This window comes from Anabas testudineus, chromosome 17, assembly GCF_900324465.2.
Source record: "Anabas testudineus chromosome 17, fAnaTes1.2, whole genome shotgun sequence".
Classification (NCBI taxonomy): Eukaryota; Metazoa; Chordata; class Actinopteri; order Anabantiformes; family Anabantidae; genus Anabas; species Anabas testudineus.
The window spans coordinates 7991548-8014070 of record NC_046626.1 but is presented as its reverse complement, the minus strand read 5'-3'; the positions used below and the strand labels follow the sequence as shown (position 1 = coordinate 8014070).

The 22523-nt window shown below is 40.8% G+C and overlaps 1 protein-coding gene across 2 annotated transcripts; it reads right to left on the bottom strand.

Annotated features, from left to right (window-relative positions):
• Positions 1 to 243: 243 nt before the first annotated feature.
• On the bottom strand, positions 244 to 22096 carry gng12a (guanine nucleotide binding protein (G protein), gamma 12a). 2 transcript variants are annotated; one of them, XM_026374375.2, is made up of 3 exons: positions 21694 to 22096; positions 2492 to 2600; positions 258 to 2209 (listed from the first exon to the last, which is right to left on the bottom strand). In XM_026374375.2, exons 2-3 carry the CDS (start codon positions 2582 to 2584, stop codon positions 2084 to 2086), a joined length of 219 nt encoding a protein of 72 aa, XP_026230160.1. In that variant the 5' UTR covers positions 2585 to 2600; positions 21694 to 22096; the 3' UTR covers positions 258 to 2083. The 2 variants fall into 2 exon arrangements, with proteins under 2 accessions (XP_026230162.1, XP_026230160.1); XM_026374377.1 differs by lacking the exon at positions 21694 to 22096 and having other exon boundaries at positions 244 to 2209; positions 2492 to 2598.
• Between the last annotated feature and the right edge of the window lie 427 nt (positions 22097 to 22523).

Genomic DNA, 22523 nt, shown 5'->3' with positions numbered 1-22523 from the left:
CCAGAATAGTTACTAGTTTCGCTCCAAAAGCAGGAATCAGGGTTTGGTACTTCCTATATTTAGCTCTCTTATGTTCTTTGGTGCCTCTTCTCCCCAAGTGAGCTATAAACAAACGACTAATTAGAGGAAATGGCCTCAGATACAGTGTGTGCAGATCTCTCAGAGCAGACTCCACCAGAACAATCATGTTTGTACATAGTGAAAATCTCAGGATGAGGATGAAAGATGATATCAAGACAGCAGTTACCATTACAACCTCTTTAGGTTGTGCAGCACTACACATCTTTATTGAGATATTAGTACAGTTTTGTACTGTAGGAATGCTTCACTTTATTAATCTCAGTTAAATCTTCATACAAAGATCGGTATATTAATAAAGACATTTATCAAAATGCACATTCTGACAGTTAAATTAATCTATCAATGATACAATAAGGCTGTTACAGAGTTGCTGAATGGACAGAAATTACGACATGGCAGTGGTAATCTGAACTTTTCCTTAAAAGGCATACAAGAGTGATTTATTGCAAGTAAGAAGTGACTGAGAGAGACAATCACAAAAACTACAAATGAATAATAACAAGATCTTTCTGATTTAAAGACCTGAAAGTACCCTTTGGAGAAGGCAACGATACCAAAACTGCTGAAAAGCGGAGCACCAGGTACAGTAAGTGAAACACAAATTAACATGTTTTGCTATCGACATGTCGACAAAAACTGATGGCACAAATCACTTTCATCCCACAGATAAAAATATTGTATAGAAACATGTTTGTTTGTTTGTTTTTTTAAAGAAAATACTCCTGGTTAGAGTATTCTTCATTTTACAAGGCGAACACGAGTAAGGCTTTAGAGTGTAAGAAAATTTCAATTTATTCTATTTGTAGCGCATATTTTCCCCACAAATCACAACATGTCAGGCACCTTATACTGAAGATTTGAGACCCTCGGACATTAATGTTAATTTTAAAGTGAAAAAGGAAAAAAAAAAAAGAAAGAATGATTGAGAGCAGTCCTGGGAGATGAAGGTTTTATCATCAATGCACACTACCATTACCACCTACCTGTACCTACATTACTTTACATTCACTCGACTAAGACCCTTGTGATGAGCTCACAGTGTGTAGGTGTGGCTCACAGTGTTACGTAAAACTTGCTGGCATGATTTGTGTCGTTAGCATCCTAAAACTAATGTACCACAAAAACATATTAGAAGGATTGGCTAAAAATGGACTCACTCACATGCCTAGTCAGATGTTTTGAAATGCAACATTATTGGTTTTGGCTTGGTCCCAACGGTCATCTGACAAAAAAAATCTGGTCTGCATTCATGTGTTAACACATTTTCTTTTTAGCTCTACTCACTCTGCATCTTGTGTTTAGCAAAAGCATCACAGCAGTGTGAGCAAAAGGCAGTGGTGGATTAAAGACCTTAACAGTACGCTTCATTAAATCAGCTAAAGGCAATACTGTGCCAGTGGTCGTCACCCTGCAAATACCAGACAGGAAAATGGTAGATTAAATACAATGTGGATTGTCTTGGACCAGTCAGAGCTACAGCAGCCGTGATGGGTTGCAGAATACTTTGAGTTACTGTCGTATTAACTTTGAGTAGATGCTCAGTGTAAAACACTAAATTCAGCTGCACGAATACTGTGAAATACTGGTGGGAGGACTGTCTGAAGCCTTATTACCCCTCTTAAAACTGATCTAAATTTAAAGGACAGGAGGACGATGATAAAACTTCACACCTACAAATAAGTAGAAATAATCTGCTGATGATTTTTCTAAGCAACATTTTACAGCTGATATAGCCCCAGTTCATGAGACTGAAAAAGTGGCAGTGCCAAGGTCAACAGATTCAGTGACAGGCTAATGACGCAGCCACAGAACACGTCTCCGCTCATTACGAATGAATGTGATTTGAGAAAATCATTGCTGAACTGTTAATAAGTCAGGTGAACACATGGTAATGATACGATCACAGTCTACCGCTCACACCTCTCGAACAAAACGAATACAGCAACATTAATAAGCGAACAAACAAACATACAAACAAGACATAAAGGCTAAGTGGCATCCACTACAATATAGTGCAAGGTTTTTTGTCCTTGAAGGGATTGTCTGAAGTGGGGATGCCCATTAGAAGAGGGTCGTGTTTGGCGTTTTCATTGCAGTAGTTCATAAGGTCTGCACAAGCTTTGGACACCTACAGAAACAATGGAAGACAAAGGAATTTAGTGGATTCATTTTTTAGTAAAAGTAAAGAACTTTTAGCATGTATGCATAATTTATAGTGTTCAGTGGCAATTTTGAACAATGTGATATATTACATATATAGAGAAAAAATAATAAGAAACTGGTTGATATGGAAACAATGAACTGATGGAAAGATGGAGTTTTGCTGGTGCAGGAAGTACATTTGCAAAAAGAATAGTAATGATTCATAGAAAATGGCTGCATTGTTTATTGTATAAAAGCTGTATCGTACCTTTATCCTCTCAATGCTCGCCTCTATTCTCAGCTGCTGCACCATTCGCCGGGTATGGGCGATGTTATTGGAACTGTGAGCCTTCGAAGACATCCTGCACACCACAACGCTGCGAAGAAGAGGGAAGAGAATGAGCTGCAGGTACAGTGACCGATGCACGTTAAACAAACATGTAATGAAGATTAAAAAACACAATTCTTGGTATATTAACAACAGGTCCAGTCTGAGACTGTCAATACAACTGTAATACTGGCAGATCACAGAGCAGCTACATGAATAAAAAACATCTTCTGTATGAAATGAGACGGAACAAGAAAGTAGAAAATACAGCAGCGTGAGCCAGTAACACAGTCTGTACAGGAAAGAGTAGATTATATTAGCATTAAACCAATAAATGGTTCATTTACATGCACTGCAGGTGAATGTGCCGTAACTATTACAAATGTTATTTTAATAATGTCAACAGCTCCTCTTCCATACTTCCTCTTCCCACAAATGACATCCTCACCAGTGGTTTTTTTTTTTATCTGACTGGCACAAAGTACACATGAAGCTGAGACGCCACCATACAATTTATATATGCATGACTGTTTGCTTTTATTAAGTCCAGCACATTATGAGAATTTTTAAGGCATTGCATGGAGTCCTTTTCCGTGATGCTGCCAGACATGGAAATAAAGCGCCACACTGTTCAGACTGTGTGCACACAATCTGAAAGCCACAACACTATGATAATGAATGAAAATCTGGCACTGCAGGTTATTTATATTCAAATAAACAGCTACAGGGTTGTAATGATTTTAGTGATGAGAAGTGTCTGATGTTCTAGGAGTGAAGTGCTGGTGAGTTGTGATTCCAGCTCCTGTCAATCATTTACAGACTGGATGGGAACAGGGCCTAACATGTCCTTACAGTCCATGTGGGACCTGTGGCTCACATGAACACTGGTATTTGTTATTTTCCCACCCATTCAAACCCAGATTTCCTGTAACATTTTTGCAATATACACACGCCTTCTTGAGACATCTCACTTTTACTAAACTTTTCTCAGTAGGGTACAGGAAGCTTCAAGTACAGCTTCTCAGAAAAGTATTGTGAAATTCACAAGAAGGTACAAGAGGCTTCAGGGTTTATTGTATAAATGAAAATGAAATTTCTGCTGCAGTTTGATCACGTCGAATTTCTGGGTTTTTTAAAATGTTAAATATTTTGGTGCATAAATGCTTTAAATGCGTAAATCACATGCAAAGTGGACAGAGTGGTGTAATCAGGCCTCAGTCACAGTAACTGTAAATAAAAAGGATAATACAGGATGATGCAAACCATAAAGCCATAAACAAGCTTAAAGCCAGTTTTTTTTTTTTTTTTGCATCTTTGTTTTGTTGGACCCTTTCTGCAGCCCGTTTATCCTGCAGGATGTGGACCCTCCAGACACTCTTTGATCCTGGATCCTGATCACACAGCTTTTCATTTGGTTCAGGAACAAAGAAGGCAGGAATGAAGACAAAAAATGGAAATGGGAAGGAAAATCTGGATGTCTGCTCGGAAGAGCCTGATTAGAGAGTTATATTTCCATTTTAAAGTCAGGTAATCACTCCAAAGAAAACAGGGAGAGATGACTCAGAGAGCTAAAATGTTACTGACAGCATGAAAGTGAGACATGAAAGAGTCGTGCACTACAACGTAATGAGAACTAACATCCTAAGGAATCATTGGCAGCTTAGTCATAAAGGCGAGCACTGCAGGTGAAGAGTAAAAACAAAAAAAAAAAACCTTTCATCCATACATGATGAGTGACTGCATTCATTTCTACAGGCTGGAGGAAGTCTTTACGTCAATGTACAGCATATCTATGCAGGCTCAACACCTTGTGTTTACAGTAAAGTTTTAAATGACGCGTTTCAGTACTAGACAATGACAAGAATTTTATTATCCTGCAAGAGGAGTTTCAGGTGTTTCTTAGACATATTGGTATTTTTAAACCACAGAGATTTTGTTTATATCAGTACAAAACACAAAAAACTCGATTTCTGATGGTTTCAATTCCATTTCAGTGACAGTAAGTAAAGAACCCAGTGACTTCCTGGGATCAGTACAACAAATCTTTTGTGGCAATCATTCAACTAGTACACAGTCTACTCACCAGGTTATTTGTACTATGCACCTGTTTTACCTACAGTAGGTAATTGACCGCTGCCAGGTAAAAACTTAAGCCTCCCGGCACTACCAAGCAAACCAGATTGCATAGTTTATAAATTGTGCAATGTGCAAACACAGTACAGAAGCTGCTGAGCAAGTACAACAATGAATGAAGAGATAACATGAGAAATGCAAACAGGCTTCACACGACAGGGCTGCAGTGACCGTGCCCCTTAGAGAACTCCCTCCACCAACGTGCAGAGAGGTGAGAGCTAATAAATTCAACTCTGATATTTCAGATAATAGTGTAAACAGCTATGAATGCTCTGCAACAAAAAAGATTCTTAGTAATAGGTCAAAGTTGCCAATAAAACCAGTAACTGGAAGCAGCAGAAACACAAACAGACAAAACAGATGATCTTCTGGAGGCACAGCAACCTGGACAATGGGCGCGATGTGATGGGGTATCCGAGCTATCATTACAGCTAGCAAGCTGGAAAAGCAAACATGGTGGTAAAAGTTGCCATTTCAACTTCAATTCTGCAAAAGTTTTCTGGAAGATTTACATGAAAGGTTCTAAATCAAAAAGAGAAAAATAATGTGAGAAATTACTTTTTTTTTGTTGAGTATATATTATAAAATACCAATATGTAAAAATCCATGTGATCACATAAGTCATGTGCAAACATGTGCTATATCGTGTTAAATATAGTTGTCAGGATATGAGATATTGGTCATGTCACACAGTCTTTGGCTGTCTTCATCTGTCATGTGACTGAGCATGACATGCAGGAGAAATAAAGCCACCAGAACAGCTGTAATTTAAGAAGTAGACAGAATTAATAGTCTGCTCTTCTGCTACAGCAAAGTATCAATTCACCCAGCATGTGTGGTGGGAGACAGCAGGGGCAGGTCTTATATCCAACTGGCACTCAGAAGACTGACTCGCTTCAGTCAGACTGTGCAGCCCCTGTGATGTGATGCCAGCTTCTGCCAGCACCGCCGGTCTGACTGAAACACTATGGGAGGGCATCGATGTGTGTGTGCATGCAAGTGTGTGGCATTAAGCACCACAGTGTGCACGTAGGAGCACTGCGAAAAAGTTACCTCCAAAAGATCAGAAAAAGACCACCCCCTTTTACAGCCCACCCTATCACCATACACACACACAGCAGACAAGACCACCTACTGCACAGAGCAGCACGGCCCCACAGCTCCGCCGTACCTTACACACACAAACACACCCACACACATGCGATTCATTAGTACAGTGTTCAAAGTGCAGAGAACAGGGAGCCATTATGAGTCAGTGCCATTAACACCACCACTCTGAGATGAAAAACTGTGTGTATGAGTGTGTGTCTTTCACTGCTACTATACTACAACTCAAAATCAAAGAAAACTCTTAAATTTGCTGATGACGAACACAAACGGCATCCATTAAAGGCTAAAAGAAGACTCAGTCGTATCAACTGTACAGTATGTGTGGTCCCTTCATCGAGTGTCTGTCTTTTCAGACTGCAACAGCTTTTGTAATTAAGTAGGCTCAATGGAAGTCAACTGCTTTGGGGACGGCTGCAATTCAGACTTGACTGACACAAGGTGAAGAGAGGCAGACAAGGATTATGGCTTTTCCACATCCAGCGCCTTGCACTTAGTTCACCCCAAAATAACAGATCAGTAATTTTTTCCCTCCCTTCTGTGGTTTGTAGGACTAAAAATACAGTAAGTTAACACCCATAGTCCAAATTTAGGGGATTACAGACACTGTAGATTATTTTTCTGTAGATGGAACAGCTGGTGTCATCAACTTCACTAACCTGGAGAGGTTTTAAAGAACAGACCAAGGCTGGAATTGAAATGCTTCTAACCACTCTATGGACCTACAGAGACCTACATCACAGAGGAGCTGATGCACACACTTCCCAAATGTAAAAAATGTGCGGTGTGAACCTGAATATCGAGCAAGCTGATTGGATGATCTGACTCCTGCCAAATGAAAGGTTTATACAGTTAATTAGAAAATCCATTAACACTATACAGTAACACTATCAATTTACTCTCAATGTATCATCTTTCATTCCTGCACTGGACTGACTACACCTGAGTGAGGGACACAGGAAATGAATCACTCAAGGACTGTTTGCTGTAGCTTTAGAAATCTTGCAATCTTCAGGATTATAACCAAGTTTATGATTGTTATGAGGTTAGTCAATATGCACACACTGCTGATATCCAGTAAATGATATTGAACAATAACTTTACTTCTTTATCTGCTAAAATCCAAATCTTAGTTGACGTATTATTTCCTGTAATGCTTATGGTGATGATGTTAAAAACGCTGTTAAATATCTCCTCCCTGGCGTCTGTCTGACTTTGTCTGACCAGCTGAAGTGAAGAACAGTGAAGTGTGGAAAGGCGATATTTGGAGTCTAGACATATGTCTGCAGCTTTGAACAAAAGAGAGTTCAAAGACCTGGACCCCTGCCACAAACCAGTATATTGGCTGTTCTCCCTTGTGTACGCGTACACACACACACACACACAAACACACTCATGTACACAACTCCTCCTGCACACACTCTCTCTTTACAAGCAGGAGTTTCCCAGTCTGCATGCGAACTAAAACTAGACTTCTCATACTTTCTACTGCCAGTTGACACTTTTCCAGCTGAATGAAAAACCGTCTCCACTAAAAATATGACCCTGTACCTCGGTTGGATTCTGATAAGATCACATCTGTGCTACTTTGCAGTTCCCTCCTGCTTTAACACAAACACTGTCTTGTTCTCACTTGGTTACTGTGCTTATCAAACTTAAAAACTCTCTGTCATCAGTCCTCCTGCTGAGTCAAGTACGATTGTGTTTATAAGCCAGAGGGAGAAATTCTGGCTGCTAAGTTTCCAGGTCTATGAAAGTGAAAAAGTGAGGCAGTCAGGAGATGGTGTTGGCTTGTACAATGTGAGAACCACAAGAGTGACATCACTACTTTCCCACCAGAAAAAAAACGAGCTCCTGTTAGATGCAGGTTTCTTTGGCAGCTACAGTCATGCAGCTGATACTGTAAATATCATGATGATTTTATTTACCTAGGTAAACAGAAAGCAGAAACTGCCAAGCCCTTAATCCAAGTCACCTGCACCACAAACTCTGAGAAATGGCCACAATTCATCGTGCAAAAGACCAAACCACTATTCATTAAGGTTTTTGTGTAATTTTGCCAAAGCTTTCCCCCTAAAATGGTTTGATGGACACAGTCGTAATAAGCAAACATGGCCAAAAAGACGTCCTCATGTGGCCATCATTTACAGTTAGAGAAGTATAGGCAATGTATACAAGGCTTATCAACTACAAACAAGCACAGTTAACAAAGACATATACAGCTAAGAGGCATAAAGCAAGAGTCTGTGTGCTTTAAGAGGAGCTTTGAGACACAGAGCTGCAGCACCACCCCAGAGCTGCAGGTATGGTCACTGAGATAAGTGAAGTTGGCAGGACTCCATTCAGGACACTGGCTGCACACTCAGTACAACAGAAAGGTGACACTGGGAAACTGCTCTGCAAGGATGTGTGTTAATGATTCCCTGAGATTCGCTTTCCATTACAGAAAGCAGAGTTTCCACGAAAAGCAACTATACAAAGGTTAACGTCAAGTCTGTCAGATTAAACATGGTGCTAAAATTAACAACGTAATATCTGTATCACTATGAATACAACTCAGTTTATCACTCATACAGTAACTAGTTTGAATCTGGCAAACAGCACAATCCTTTAAGTTGTACAGCTTGACAGGATAAAAGACAGCGTAGTGTAACACAGTCACACAGTGTCTAGACAGAAGACTAGACTGGGCCAATTTCTGCAGTATTTCTAAATCCTGAATTCATGCACAATTACACGAGCCTCATTCCTGTCCAAATAAACTATGAATGAATCCTAGTTTTACGCTCAGACTAGATGGCTAACACATTTTGAGCACACATTACGAGTCAAGTCACTTTATTAAAAAAATACTTAGTTACAAAATAATATATAATAAGGTAAGCACATCCATAAGACAGCAAGGAAAGTAAGCTAATCATGTCCATAAACATGATTATATATAATACAACTCAATAAGGTTCCTCTTCACACTATACATTGACTTTATATTATATATATAGTTATATAAAGCTTAATTTATCATCTTTTCCAGAAAAAAATGTTTTTTGGCCATTGTTCTTTTTTAAAAAAGAACAATGGCCAAACTCTGTCCTTGACTTATTTTATACGACAGCCAGACCAGTAGTAAAATATGGCTTCCGAACTGCTGAGTAGGACGTTAGACGCTCGGAGGGTTAGCCAAGCTGTTAGCCTATTGTTGAGATTGCAAATTATCAGTTGTGTAATCCTAAATGTGGGGGCAGTGTTGTTTAAATATTAGGGGGAATGTAGTGTAAGTGTAGTGTAGGCAAGTTAAGATGTAATGGATACCTGCAGCAGGTGCAGGGGAGGAGGGCGGCAGGGAGGTGTAGCGTGGGAATCGAAGCATCCAACATTAAACAGTTAGAGCTTTATTTTATTTTTAATTATGACTTGAAGCACCAATTCTAAGATTTAATTTAATTAACAAAATATTTAAAAGTCACTTTCCTTTTACCATCTCTACTAGGCAATAATAGATAAAGTTGTCGTTCAATCCCAGGACTTCTGCATCCATTCATAACAAGAGTGCAGTAAATAGTGTTGTGTATGTACATGTGCCATAGATAAATTATTAAAGAGAGTCTGCTGAAGCATACAGACAGGTATGTCATGTCATGCAAGGGATGCTGAGAAACAAGACAAGTAGAAACCACAAGCGGTGCAGAGAAAGAATGACTGAAAGTCACCAGACGGCACTGACGAAACAAAGATGTTTCTCATTGCCACTGATGCAACAGTTAATTCAATTCCTCAAATTCCTTCCACAGGAGGGGCCGGAGATAATGAGCTAATTATATAAAAGACCGTTGATGTTCAACAAGTATTCAGACACCTGGATTTAGAAGCAGGATACCAAACGTCTGGGAGCAACACACAAAGAGATGCACGGGCAGCCAGCGCCTCAGTGATATCTTTAGCAGCTAGAGTGTGCACTAAAAATAGCCAGCAAGTCTGTGTTGTTGTTGCCTACTGTGGTTCAGTTAGAAACTACTCCCAAAAGTAGTATTACTAATATGAATGCCAGCTGGGTATCATCCAGATTAGCAAGGTCTCTGCAGTTTCCACTGAGGTGCGTATGTGCCTCTGGTTCCCCAGTAATAGGCCATTATCAATCCCAAAGCAGCCCAAAACAAACAGAGGCCTATGGCAGATAATGCCCTGCAGACGTCACTGCAGACGCACAGAGGATGACATGTAGGAGACACGGGCGACCTAGGCAGAGAGCCTGCCAGGCTCTGCCCTTGCAAAATAAATAGTATTATTGTCTAAAAGCAGCACAAAAGAAAGCTTAGTGTAAGCCGAGTGGAGTTTGCTGGAAATTGATGTCGGGGAGGATGAATGGTGGGGCAGAGAGCTGTAGAAAAAGATGTGTGCTCGCGACTGAGACTGGGGGAGAGATAAGAGTTGTGTGTGTGAGGGAGAGAGAGTTCAGCTGGAGAACGCAAGCTGTGCAGCTGTGTGTATGTTGCATTTGGTCACATGCCAAAAATGTGTGGCCAGCGACAGGAACGCCATAAAACTTAAAGCTATTGTGAGTGCTGGGCTTTTTTTTCGCCTCAGCCCCTCTTGCTTCTGAAAGCTACTATTCATGACGAAGGCAGGGAGATACTACACAATGGATCTCCATCTCTGGCTCAACACTGCCCTGCCTATTTGGAACAATAAACAAACGCATTCAGTCTTTCCAGCCTCCATCCCTGAGCTGCTTTGACAGCATTTACATTACTACTGCAGCAAAGGTGAAGCAGAGAAGGCCAAAGGTCTGTAGTGTTGTTAGCTGGACAGTCATACAACCCCTCCTTCATGCCATGGCTGAAGCAGAAAGAGTTAAAACAACAGTGTGTCTGGATGGAATAATTCATAATGGCTTGGACGTCACACAGCTCATTAGAAAACAACATAAAGGTCATAAAGATGAGTTTGTTGTTTGAGTAAAGAGGAAACTGGATTAGTCAGGTACTGACATAAATGGGATGGGGTGGGTGTGCATGTGCAAGACTAAGTGTGAGTAGTACCTATCATGTGTATGTGGGTGTCAAAAGTCTATTGGCTAGTGAATATTTACCTTTAATGATATTTAGGTATACAAGTTAGTTATAATGTCAAGTAAACAAATGATAATGTCAAACAGTAATATTTGTTTCATTTGAAGGTGCTAATTATGTTTATTATTATTTAATTAAATATATTTATTACATTTTCTAATAAACATTTGCAACCATAAACAGAGGAAAAGTAGACATAAACTCAGGTTTGAGGTCAGTTGTAGCCATCAGTCCTGTAAAACAGGACAAATGATTTAGTGGTGGAAAAATACAGGCTGCATGATTTCCTCTATCAGGAGGGTAGAGAGGGCGAGAGAGGAACAAAGAGAAAGTGAGAAAACAAACAGAGCTTTCCACACTATCTGAAAAGTTCAACAAAAAAACACTTTTCTTTTCATATAGTGGTGAAATTCTACAAGAATGCCCCAGACAATCTTTGCACCACGAGGAGAAAAGAGACATGAAGCTGTGGAGGATTCATTATGACCATAAAGCCCTACAGAGATTAGCCAAAACAGAAAATGTAATTTTTCAGATGATCAAATCTCAATGATAAATTATTATTCTAGTAAATTCCAGGAAAAAGGAGCAGCTAAAATGTAATGGTTCCAGTTTCTTCAGTGTGAACTGACCACATGATTGATGTGGCAAAGACTGATGACTATTTCCTATGAAAAAATTGTGATGTGGTTACAAACCTTTAAACACCACATGCTTGTTAATGTGTAAAGTATTTGTAAGTGCACATATCTGTGTGTGTGGGTAGGTTTTGCATTAATATTCACATATACCACATATTTTTATTTGTAACTAATTCAATTTACAGAATGAATGAATTGCATGTGGAACAAACAGTTAAATGTAGATAACTCAAGCTGATATTTGTATGAGACAGAAGAGCAAATGCTTGCATCCGCATTCATCCACTGCATAAAACATTAGTCAATATTTTGCCACCACCTCATTAAATCAGTGGATATGTGAGAAGCAGAGCGTACTCAAGTGTGTCACTCTCAGAGTGAAATTTGCCTACAAAGTGTTGACCTTTGTCCTCACAGGTTAAAGTTCAGCCGGCCGGCTGGGACAGTGTGGATATACTTTTCTTTCTTGAGTCTCAGCAGTTTCCCGTACTCATTGGTCATCTCGGTACTCAAAGTAGACCAGTGGACAAAGAGAAATACAGGAATCACAGCACAGACGAAACTATTATAGGCTGTGGATCATTTAATAGTTGGAGACTATTATGAGATACATTAAAACACTGGTATATTTACAACTACAGGAAGCTAACTGACTGTCTATATGCATCTCAAACATGAGGATTTGTTGCTTTTACACAATGTCACACCCGAGCCTTCCTCCTGCCTACAGGAAGTGTGAGTGTGGAGTAAAGAACAATGCAACATATGGTCTCATGGTTGTCTTTATCTATAGCACTGACTGTGTAGTTCAGGACCCAATGATCCACATTATCTGCTAGTTTGAAGGGACATTTCCGCACAAACAAGAACAGGAATGACAGGCATGTGGATAGTGGACCGATTACTGCATGTGACATCTCGAGACAAGCGAGTGGGTGGAATGTCTCTACAGAAGCAACTGAGTAATGCTGATGTCTAATTTCATGCAGGATAGCCTTACTAGAGTTAATATCTAATGACAGATTGTCAATTTGTAACGGATGATCAAGTCCTGGCCACATTAAACTCACACAATAAACTCTGAAAGTATTTATGATGCGACTGTTTCAAGGTGGCTGATTATTTTAGTTTATTGCTTTTCCAGTGTGAACACAAAACTTAAAACTGCAAATCAGTGAGCAGTATGAAACTGGGACATGGACGCTGCCTCTGAAATGGCTACTTCTTTCAAACACCAAACCTCCACTTTATTACACAGCATAAGCCCAAGTCAACTCTTGGTTATGTCACCAAGTTTACTTTGTGCAGCTCCCTGTGAGAGCCACAGCTGACAAGATAAACTTGTGTCACATGGTGAACAGTGCTCCCCGCGGAGAATAAACTGAAAGTCATGACAAAAGCATGAAAGAATTTCATCACTGCATAAAATCCCAACAAAAACCCCCAAAAGAGGAAACACTCCTGAAGCTGCACTTGAAGCGCTCACTGTTACCACAAGGAACAGAATTTACCAGCCCTTCTGCTGAAATCTGAAAATACTTTTGGTTTTGGTTTATGTTCAGAGTTCCAGAGAGAGACAGAGAGACAGAGAGGAAAAGGGGGAAATGATCTTGTATCATTTAGAAAGGTCATAATCCTAAGGTGGATTTTTTTGAGAGGCTGCAAATCAAAAGTCAGATAAAATAAGGAGGTTCAGTATGAATGCCCCCCCAACACTAACACAAAGGGGTCAGAGTTACTATTAATCAGAAGCCACATGAATGGTTACTCCTCCCTCCAACCACTGAGACGCCGCTCAGTTTCAAAGACATGTCGGGTGCAGGACGAGTCTTACACTGTGGGTCACTCTGAGGCCACTTCCTCTGCAGCCCACCCCGAGTCCCTTCAAAAAATGATGTTCAGTCCGCCCTCCGTCTCCTTTTACTTCCTCTCTCTTCATGTTCTATCCTTTTCTCAGCACAAGGAGGTCAACAGGTTCACCTGTCTCTTCCATGCAAGCAATTTAGAGTACACGTCATTGTTAAGATGTATGTCCACAGTCTCTGCGCTAAACATGTTCACAACCGTTCCACATATTGAGCTAGATAATTCCTGAACAAAACTCTACAGTGGAAATGGAGCCAGTAAAAAAATGTCAGAATTGCGGACACTGTGACTGATGTGAAAAAGAAAAAAGAAAACAAACTCCACGCAATCAGATAACTATGTTTTCCTGTAAGAAGAGAGGAAACATTTGTTACAGTTCAAAGACATAATTGCACAAGGAGCCACTGTACAAGAGCCATTCCTGAACAAAATGTGAGGCCTTGTTCCACAGAGAACCAGAAAAGCAGTAAATGAGTCTTTAAATCACAGTCAAACAAAGCCTAGAGTGCCTTGACAGCCAATGAATGTGTAAATGAGGCACCTGATTTCATTAAATGAGGAGGCGCCGAGACTGTGGCTGAGGAGACAGGCGGTGATTGTGCATCTCTTGGACACCTGTTTCTCCCTGTTTTGGACATAGAGACACTGAGGAATCAGACAAAACTTTGGGGCCCAAAGCAACAAAAAGGGGCGCAGCACAGACACATGTCGATGTGTCCCCCAGTGCTACAGGTGTCAAACTCTTTTCCAATATGCAGACTAGGCCTCACTAAGACAGTGCACACACTGGTCTTTGTTTGGGATGCCAGCAAACTTTCACATTGACTCAAAGGGCTCTAAAGAAATAAAAGAATCTATCAAAATGACACAGTTCCTGCTGCTCACACACAGATCACTTCACACACCGATGTCATGAATAGTTCATTTATATTTGGAGGCTTTAAGTTAAAATGCATGCTTCTACTGCATCTTAAACTACCATCAAGGTAAGCTGTACAGCACACACTGCACACAATCAGTGCGTCAATACTATACTCAGCTGTTGTTAACACATCACACCTCAAAGGAAGTCATTATCTCTCTTATTCTCCTTACCTGTATAACAGGACGCTGCTTTATGCTGGCTGGAGTCTCTCTCCCTCTGACAGGATGTGCCCATATTTGGGCTATGTGTATCTTATGAAATACTGTGTATGTCAGAAGAAACAACGCACTGTAAGCAAGGACAGTTTATGTCCTTACAGAAGGTGTGTCTTCCTGTGAGTAGGAGTACTTCAAAGTACTTTGCCCAGTCTAAGCAGACAGGAACTCGAACACACAGGAAAGACCTGTACAAACTTTGACATGCTAGTCGATGGTACAGTATGTGCAGGAATTAAAATACTTGTTAAATGAAACAAAGCATTTCAAAGAAATTAGGTTTTGCATGGAGAAAAAGCAGCCCTGCAGGAAGCATATCACAAAGTTAAAGGATAAAAACAAAAAGAAAGAAAATGTTCAGTAAATTATGAACACTTTAAAATGTCTAGTTCAGTATGCCTACTGTTTATACTGTTTATTCTACTATACTGGACTAATTGTGTGTGAGTTTATTAGCACTGGAACTAAAGGTAGGTTCAGATCATAGCTAGTGAACCTCATCTGTTTGCTCTGTGTATTAAAGACATCCTGGTTACTATAGAGTCCTGCCAGTAAATAATCCAGACAGTAACATGATAACCAGGGGCACACACACCCACACACACACCCACACACACACACACACACACACACACACACACACACACACACACACACACACACACACACACACACACACACACACACACAGGAAAAGGTCTCTTAAACACACACTCACACATGTTCTGTCTCTGTAATGACAATAAACAGAATTGACTAGGTGTACTGGACAAGTTTAATAGAGGCTTACAGTATGTTTGGGCCACCTGGCAGTGCCAAAGTGACAGATGGAGTGTTTGTGTGTGTGTGTGTGTGAGAGAGAGAGAGAGAGATGAAGCAAAACAAGGAGTTTGTCATATTGTGGACAAATGGGCCATGTGGGAAAGTTGGCTTTCACATTGGCATCACGTGGGCACAGGGACTCATTTTTCACTTTTACTTACATTTAAAATCATGGTTGATGTTAAAAAGCTGCCCCCAAGTGCAGTAAAGCACCATGTATCATTTTTGCTTTTGTTACAGGACCATTTTACAGCAGCAACAAGATAGAAGGCAGAAAGCAGTCAGGCGGCGCCACCATGTGGACAAAACAATGTACTGTAGACTTGTGGATCATTATAATGTGTTTTTTGGCAACTTAAGATCCAGAGTTATGTATCTGCAGAGCAGGATTAATATTGGTTTGGTCCCCTAAACCTGGTAAAACAATCCACTACTACTTTCAAAATCTGTGAACACCACCAAAATGTTTCCCTCTGTTCACCCACAAATTATGTCAGTAATACAAAAACACACAGCTCTCCAAAGCGAAGGCACAAAACCTACCAAAGGACTGCCCTTATTTGCTCCTACAGATAACTACTGGTTAAGACACGCCATCACACGTCATCCACTCCTCTGATGTTATCACCAAGAGAAAAAGCAGAGCATCTGATCACAAGGAAAAAAGAGGTACCATCCAGCTGATTATTGCCAACTTTGGTCTTCAACAAGCTGGCATAATCTGCTGTTGTGATGGGCAGATTCAGTTGAGATAAATATTACCTTTAAATGTGTTTGTTTGCAGCATGTACCCTTCACCATCTCCTCAATAGCAGAGTGTTGAGCAGCAGGTGGAGGACAGAGAGACCAAGACGACAATAGACCTAAACATCGACCTACTGTTGTCTTTTTCTCGCTGTGTACCTCCCACTTATTTACACATTATCCTCCAGTGTGTCCACTGTCCTTATAAACAGGTAAACACACAGAGCCCTGTGAAGCTGGACTGAAAGCCACTTCCTGTTTGAGTTCTGTGTTGATTCCTGGATAGGGGACTGAATCATAAGTAGACTACTTTTGATTCTTGTTGGTAGCGAAAGCCGTTGTGTTAGTGTTTGGATCATAAACTGTGCCTTTAAAGGAAGTTGGTTTCAAACTGATGTTTGTTTTACAAATATGGGCCTGACCTTATAAAACACACCTGTAAAAATTGTAATACATAAACATGCAAGTCAACACACAGTATAGTATACTGTATAAAGAATTTATGCAATGACCACACAAACATTAAACATTTTTTTATGTTAAAAAAAGTGTTTTCTAAGTATACTTTTTTTCTTATCAATGTTTAATTTCACTGTTCTGTTGGGTTCCACCTTTAAATACTCACAAATCCATACAGAAAATCCACCTGAAAGCTGCGTCTGACTATCAGGTTGATTTACCAACACTTCCTGGTAACCACCTGTTACCTACAGAACACAAAGTGCTTTCCTTGTGAACACTGACAACCCGTCAGCTTCTCATCAACTCAATTACCTAACCTTGGCAGTTTGAGGGACAGTTGCACATCTAAGCACAGATCAGCGTCTATGAGGAACTTCAACCTTGGACATAGTTTACACTCTAAACACACCTATCTTATCTGTTACCTGTCCAATTGGAGTGGAGGATGCAAACCACAATGTGCTAACTGAGGCCTCTGGAAACACCTGAACAAAAAAACATTTACAACTGCCGAGATGTACTGAGAAAAAAAAAGATACACGTTTGCGTACAGTTATCTCTCACTCTGCCGTCACCAAATTACGCACTTCAACCTAAAACAGATAAAAACTACTACAAAAAGTCAGACAAACTCAGTATAGGCTTGTTGAGTTGACTTGTTGTCCCATTCCCTTCATAATCATTTGGTATATAGTAAAATCAATGTGTTGAGCATGCCAACATTTCACTCTACAGACTCTGATACAGACCGAAGGATATTCCTACAAATGCTGGTTTTCCTTTGAAGAAGCATTTTGGATTTCTTTGATAGCTCATGACATGCTGTCACAAGCCCCCAGCGCTTAGTAGGCACATGCAGGTCACAACACACCATTGGCTGTTAGTAGTTACTGCTTTTCATTGTTGTGAAATGATATCAAAGAGCTGATGCTGTCAATTATTCAGAGTTCATGTTTTATATGTTTCCAGGAATGAAAATGTTAGGCAACTGTTTTTAAGTGAATATTTGCCACTTTTCTTTCTTTCATTTTTTATTGTTTGGTTCTGGACAAATGAAAAGAAACTGACCTGTGAAAAAGAAAGAAGCCCTATGAACAATAAAACAGGCCTTACTTGCTGCAATCTTTCCTCCTGTTCATACCGGCCACAGAGAGATCGCTTATCGCAGGTCTTTTAATGGAAGTGATCAGGGACAACAACCACAATCCTTGTTCTGTACAATAATCTATTTTAATGTGTATCTACAGGTAATATGAGGCTTAAGCTAGCTCTCACTGGACAGTGTTTCCCAGTCAAACTGCAGTGATTTGTTGTTGTCTGGAAAATGCTGAATCACCCACTAGATTAGTGAAGTAAGTAAGTAACTAACTACGTAAGCAAGTACCCTTTAACCAACCTACAGTTATCTGAAAACATTGCAAACACTGTCTCTGTTCTTAAGCCTTAACCCATTTAAGGGTGCGCTCACTCACAAACTGCACGTCTACCCTTTCCGTGGTCAGTCTGTCATATTAAAAAGCAGAGACAAACTCATCATGTTCATGTTGATCAATCGGAAAATCACTATATCTCAGCATAGGAGAGGAAATTCAATCTGTTGCACTATTTTTCGTACCTATCTGAGAGGTTCGTCTTGACAACACTTCCTGTTTGGCTTGGAGATTGTGTACATCTGAAACTGATGTTAATCTAATTAATACGAGAGATGCAACCCGCCTTCCTGCCTGATGCTGCCAGTGAGCTACAATCTGTTTTCACCTTTTTGCTGTAACATCTTCTGTAGCTTCTAAATAATATGCAAATGAGAGCAAACAAAAAAAAACTAAACCAATAGGTTGGAAAATGTTTCTGTTACTCTTACTGAGTTTGTCTATTTTGAGCCAAAAGTGCAGGATCCAGTAATGCTTGGCATTTCGTGAAAGCAAGCGACTCTGCTGCCAAACCAACAGATGGGTGTGACCGTATAACCACAATGTCACCACCACCACTCCTCACTACATCTGCTCCTGGGTAGGGTGGAGTTCAAGCAAACCAGTCACTGTAGGCTACGACTTGTGACTATAACACACACAATGCAGAGCGCACGCACACACACACACACACACACCACAACACCAATGTGCGCGCAAGCCTTTAGAGGATACAAGGCGAGTCTTTAGATATGTCTGAAAGAGCTGAAAAATGGAAGAGAAAGTAAAGTGGGGTCTTGTGTATGTGTAGTTCATGTGTAGCTGCATGAGGATTTAGAAAGAAATTCATTGTTTGCTCTTTTTTGATACTGTTCGAGATTCATCTATATTCTGTGACATAGACAAATGTAATGTAGGTGCTGGCAAAACAAAAAAAACTATCAGAATACTTTGTGGAAAATCAATTATGAACATGTTCAGGGCTAAAATGACCAGTCAGGAAACTAATTCCTGACAAATTACTTCATCTTATTGATGTAAAAATCCAATGTTGCCTAAAGCACACTTAGGCAAAATCCCAGAGTTAAGAAACAAATACTATGTTGCAGCACATAATGTTATATTGCTGAGTGCTGTCATCAAATGTCTCATCGGAGTTGTAATCTTGTTTACTTAGATCACACCATTCCTAACTGAAATAAAGTTTTGACACTTTTATACGCTTTTATTTGGGTATTTATGAAGGTTCTGCTTGTGTTTTGTTTAATATTTAACATTTGAGAACTTTGGAGTCTTTTGTTAAATGAACAAAAAGACAGAAAAACATGGTAGAACATGTTTAGCAGAGCTGCAGCTGATGATTCATTTAATTTCTTATCAACACAGGTGGTTTTCACAAGTAGTGTACTGCATGATATATATTTTTCTAGTGAAGAGGCAGAAATAATGAGAGAAGACAAATTGATGACACGCAGCAAAGGTCCCCAACTTGACCCAAACCTGGGGCACTGCTGTTACGCGGTGTGTGCTGTAAATATTCTGCTACCAGGGTGCTCCGATCTTTACATTTCTCAATGAAGCACAGGAAACTAGCTTAAAGATCATTTAGATGATTTCTCTAGAATGATGTCAGAAAATAGTTCAACTTATGTCTTATATCTTATGTTAGAATTTCTCTGAGAAAGTTGAGACATTCATTTTTTTCAGCCAAGAGATATTAATTATATTGATATTCATATTTGACAAATGACTACAGTGATTAATTAAAATATTCATTAACTAAAGAGTGTGTATTACTCACACTATGGGGCCTAAAGTCTGTTTACACACTAACATAGGGTTAGAAGGGGGGAAGAAATTTGTGTAAATCAATGCAAAATCTGCATAAGAGATAGAAACAAACAGTGTGTGTGAATCACTCAGTAAGGAAGTAGAAGGATCACTCAAAAGACATCCACAAACACGCACAAACTCCTAGTTCAACTCTTCACACAGAGACCTGTGAGGAATCCACATGCAGCCCTGTGAGATAGCAGGTGCTCAGATGAGGGCCAGCACCACCATCACCATCACCACCACCACCAGCACCACCACCAAGCATTCCTCCTGCATCCAAACTGGCTCTTTGTCAGAAACTCGCCGGCAGAGCTGTCGATCGAGTCGGGCGGCATTCTGTGTCTGAGAAGATGCAGCCAGCTTCCAGAGCAGTGTTAAACTGCACTGGTTGCAGATGCGCGTGCCACTTGCCACATGATCCCAACAGTTCATCCTTTGTTCCACAAGTTAAACTCAAAGAGCAGAGACAGAGGAAGGAGAACACAATCAATCCTCCCTCAATCTCAAGCTGTGCAGGGACCTCCCTAACCCTGTCCTTTTCTTCTACCCCCTGCAGTGAGCAGGACACTAGTCCCCTTTAGACTACCTAGCTCTCTCCTCCTGTTACTATTTAATTTACATGCATCCCACATCATGTCACATCCTGCCAGCAATCCCAGCTACTCACACAACTCCAAACACAGATCATGCCACAAAGCTAGTAGAGTGACTTTAACCTCAATCTCAATATCTCAGTGAGTATTATCTTAACAACTGTACTCATCCATCTGCTTAAATAAAGGAAGGAAACAAAAAATGTTGTGAATGCAGATGTTTTACCAATGAAAGTGACTAGTGTTTCTTCTAAGGAACAGATCAGCTGGGCAGACCTGACAGTATTAGACAACGCAGCAGCTCATCTCCATTTCTAATAAAACAACCGCATAAAGCTGCATATTGCCACCACTACCAGTAGTAATGTAGGTCATGATGCAGTTGTGTGCGTCGTATGGATGGTAAAACAAAGCAGTGACGCTCTGTAGGTGCTTTCATGAGCAAGACGCTGACACAGATTTTGTTGCACATGTTCCTGCCTTCACGTCTCTGACTCTAACTCTGACAAACTTCCTCTTGCCTGAAGCTTGTCATTAAGCTGTCCACTACTTCAAAATAAAAGTTTAGTGCATGACCAAACCAAAGCCCTGTCACCAGCATCAAGGCAGGAAATGTGTGGTCCTGGGCATCCAGAGTGTGCGGTGCAACCCACTCACGATGATGAGCTTTGAGAGGAGCCTTTGATGGTGCTGAATGGGGTACTAATGAGTTGGCCTTATCAATGGCCGGTCTGTATTCTGTCCTCCCTAATGGCCAGGGGACATCAACAGAGCTGTTGATGCTCCATGTAAACATCTCAGCCACTTCCCTAAAGTGGGGCCTCCTCACTGCAGCCATCACACCGGGCTCATCACAATGCTTCATGCTGGGACTACACCAGCAGTGTTGCAGGCCACTGCCTATTGCATAATCGACTAATGTGAAGGAAGTGGCTGGTTTACATTTTGTTCAGGAATAATCTTTTTTTGCGTTTCACAAAAACAGAAAGTCATTACATGGCAAACACAGTCGGTGGGGCCTGTGGGGGCCAGAGGAGGCAGAGGGCCCAGACAGCAGTGAGCTGAGGGAGCCCCCAGCTCCAGCGATCACCTGTTGAATATCATAAACATGAAGCAATCAATCTCCTGTTCATAGGCGGCGGCTGGAGTCGTGTAAAATGAAACACGGACGGGTCCACATGAGCTGTGGAGCCACACAAGTGTTGTTAAACGGATGAGGACTGTGAAAGCTGGCAGCAGGGACAGTAAATGGGTAAATGGGTTTCACCAAGTGCTGCCTCAGGTAAAAGCGCGCACCGTCGACTGGTTTCTCGTCCTTACCTGGCCGGGGTAGGGGACCGTCACGTCTAGCTGAGTCTCCTTTCACTGAAGCCAAGCTGTGTCCGTCAACACACTGGGAGGAGACCTTTTCCCTGCGCCGTGTCGCTGCCGGAGCAAAGTCACCCCCGTGTTTACACCACACACTGTGGGAAAGCAGCTCCGTCCAGCTCCAACCTGACGACTCCTGCCGCTTCTCCTTCACACTCACGGTCGGTGTTAATATTAAAGTGTCGTTTGCTTTTTCTTGTTCTTCCCAGTGGGACCAGTCTCCTCACTCTTCTTTCCTTCTCCTCCTCCACTTGGACGCTCCTCGACGACAGCAGCCGAGTTTACTCGGGAGGAGGAAGGCGGACCGACCGACGCACAGGCGGATGTTCACCGCGTCAAGCTCGCCGCGACTGAAAACACCACTTCCTGGTTCAAGTTTCACAATAACACACGTACTAAAGTCGTTTGTGCCAGTAAAACAAGTAGATGGTTGAAACGGTGGAACTGAAACTAATTATATAATGATAACGCTCATTGCCCCCCGAGTTGTGAATTTACATGAACCTGAAACATATTAATGGATTCAACACTAATGGAGGTGTCACATCTCTACAATTAGAGAAAACCATAATATTTCAGTAAAAACCATATTGTCAAACTGTAACAAAGAAAAAATAATCAGTAAAACTAAGTCTGTAGTACGATATGATTTCATATTTTACATAAAACCTCCCTATTATCGTTTCATCATAGTATAATATAGTTTCCTTTTCTTCTTCCAAAATCAGAGGATGCAAACTGGCAGAGACCCAGGACACAAAGAACCACAAAGATACATGACC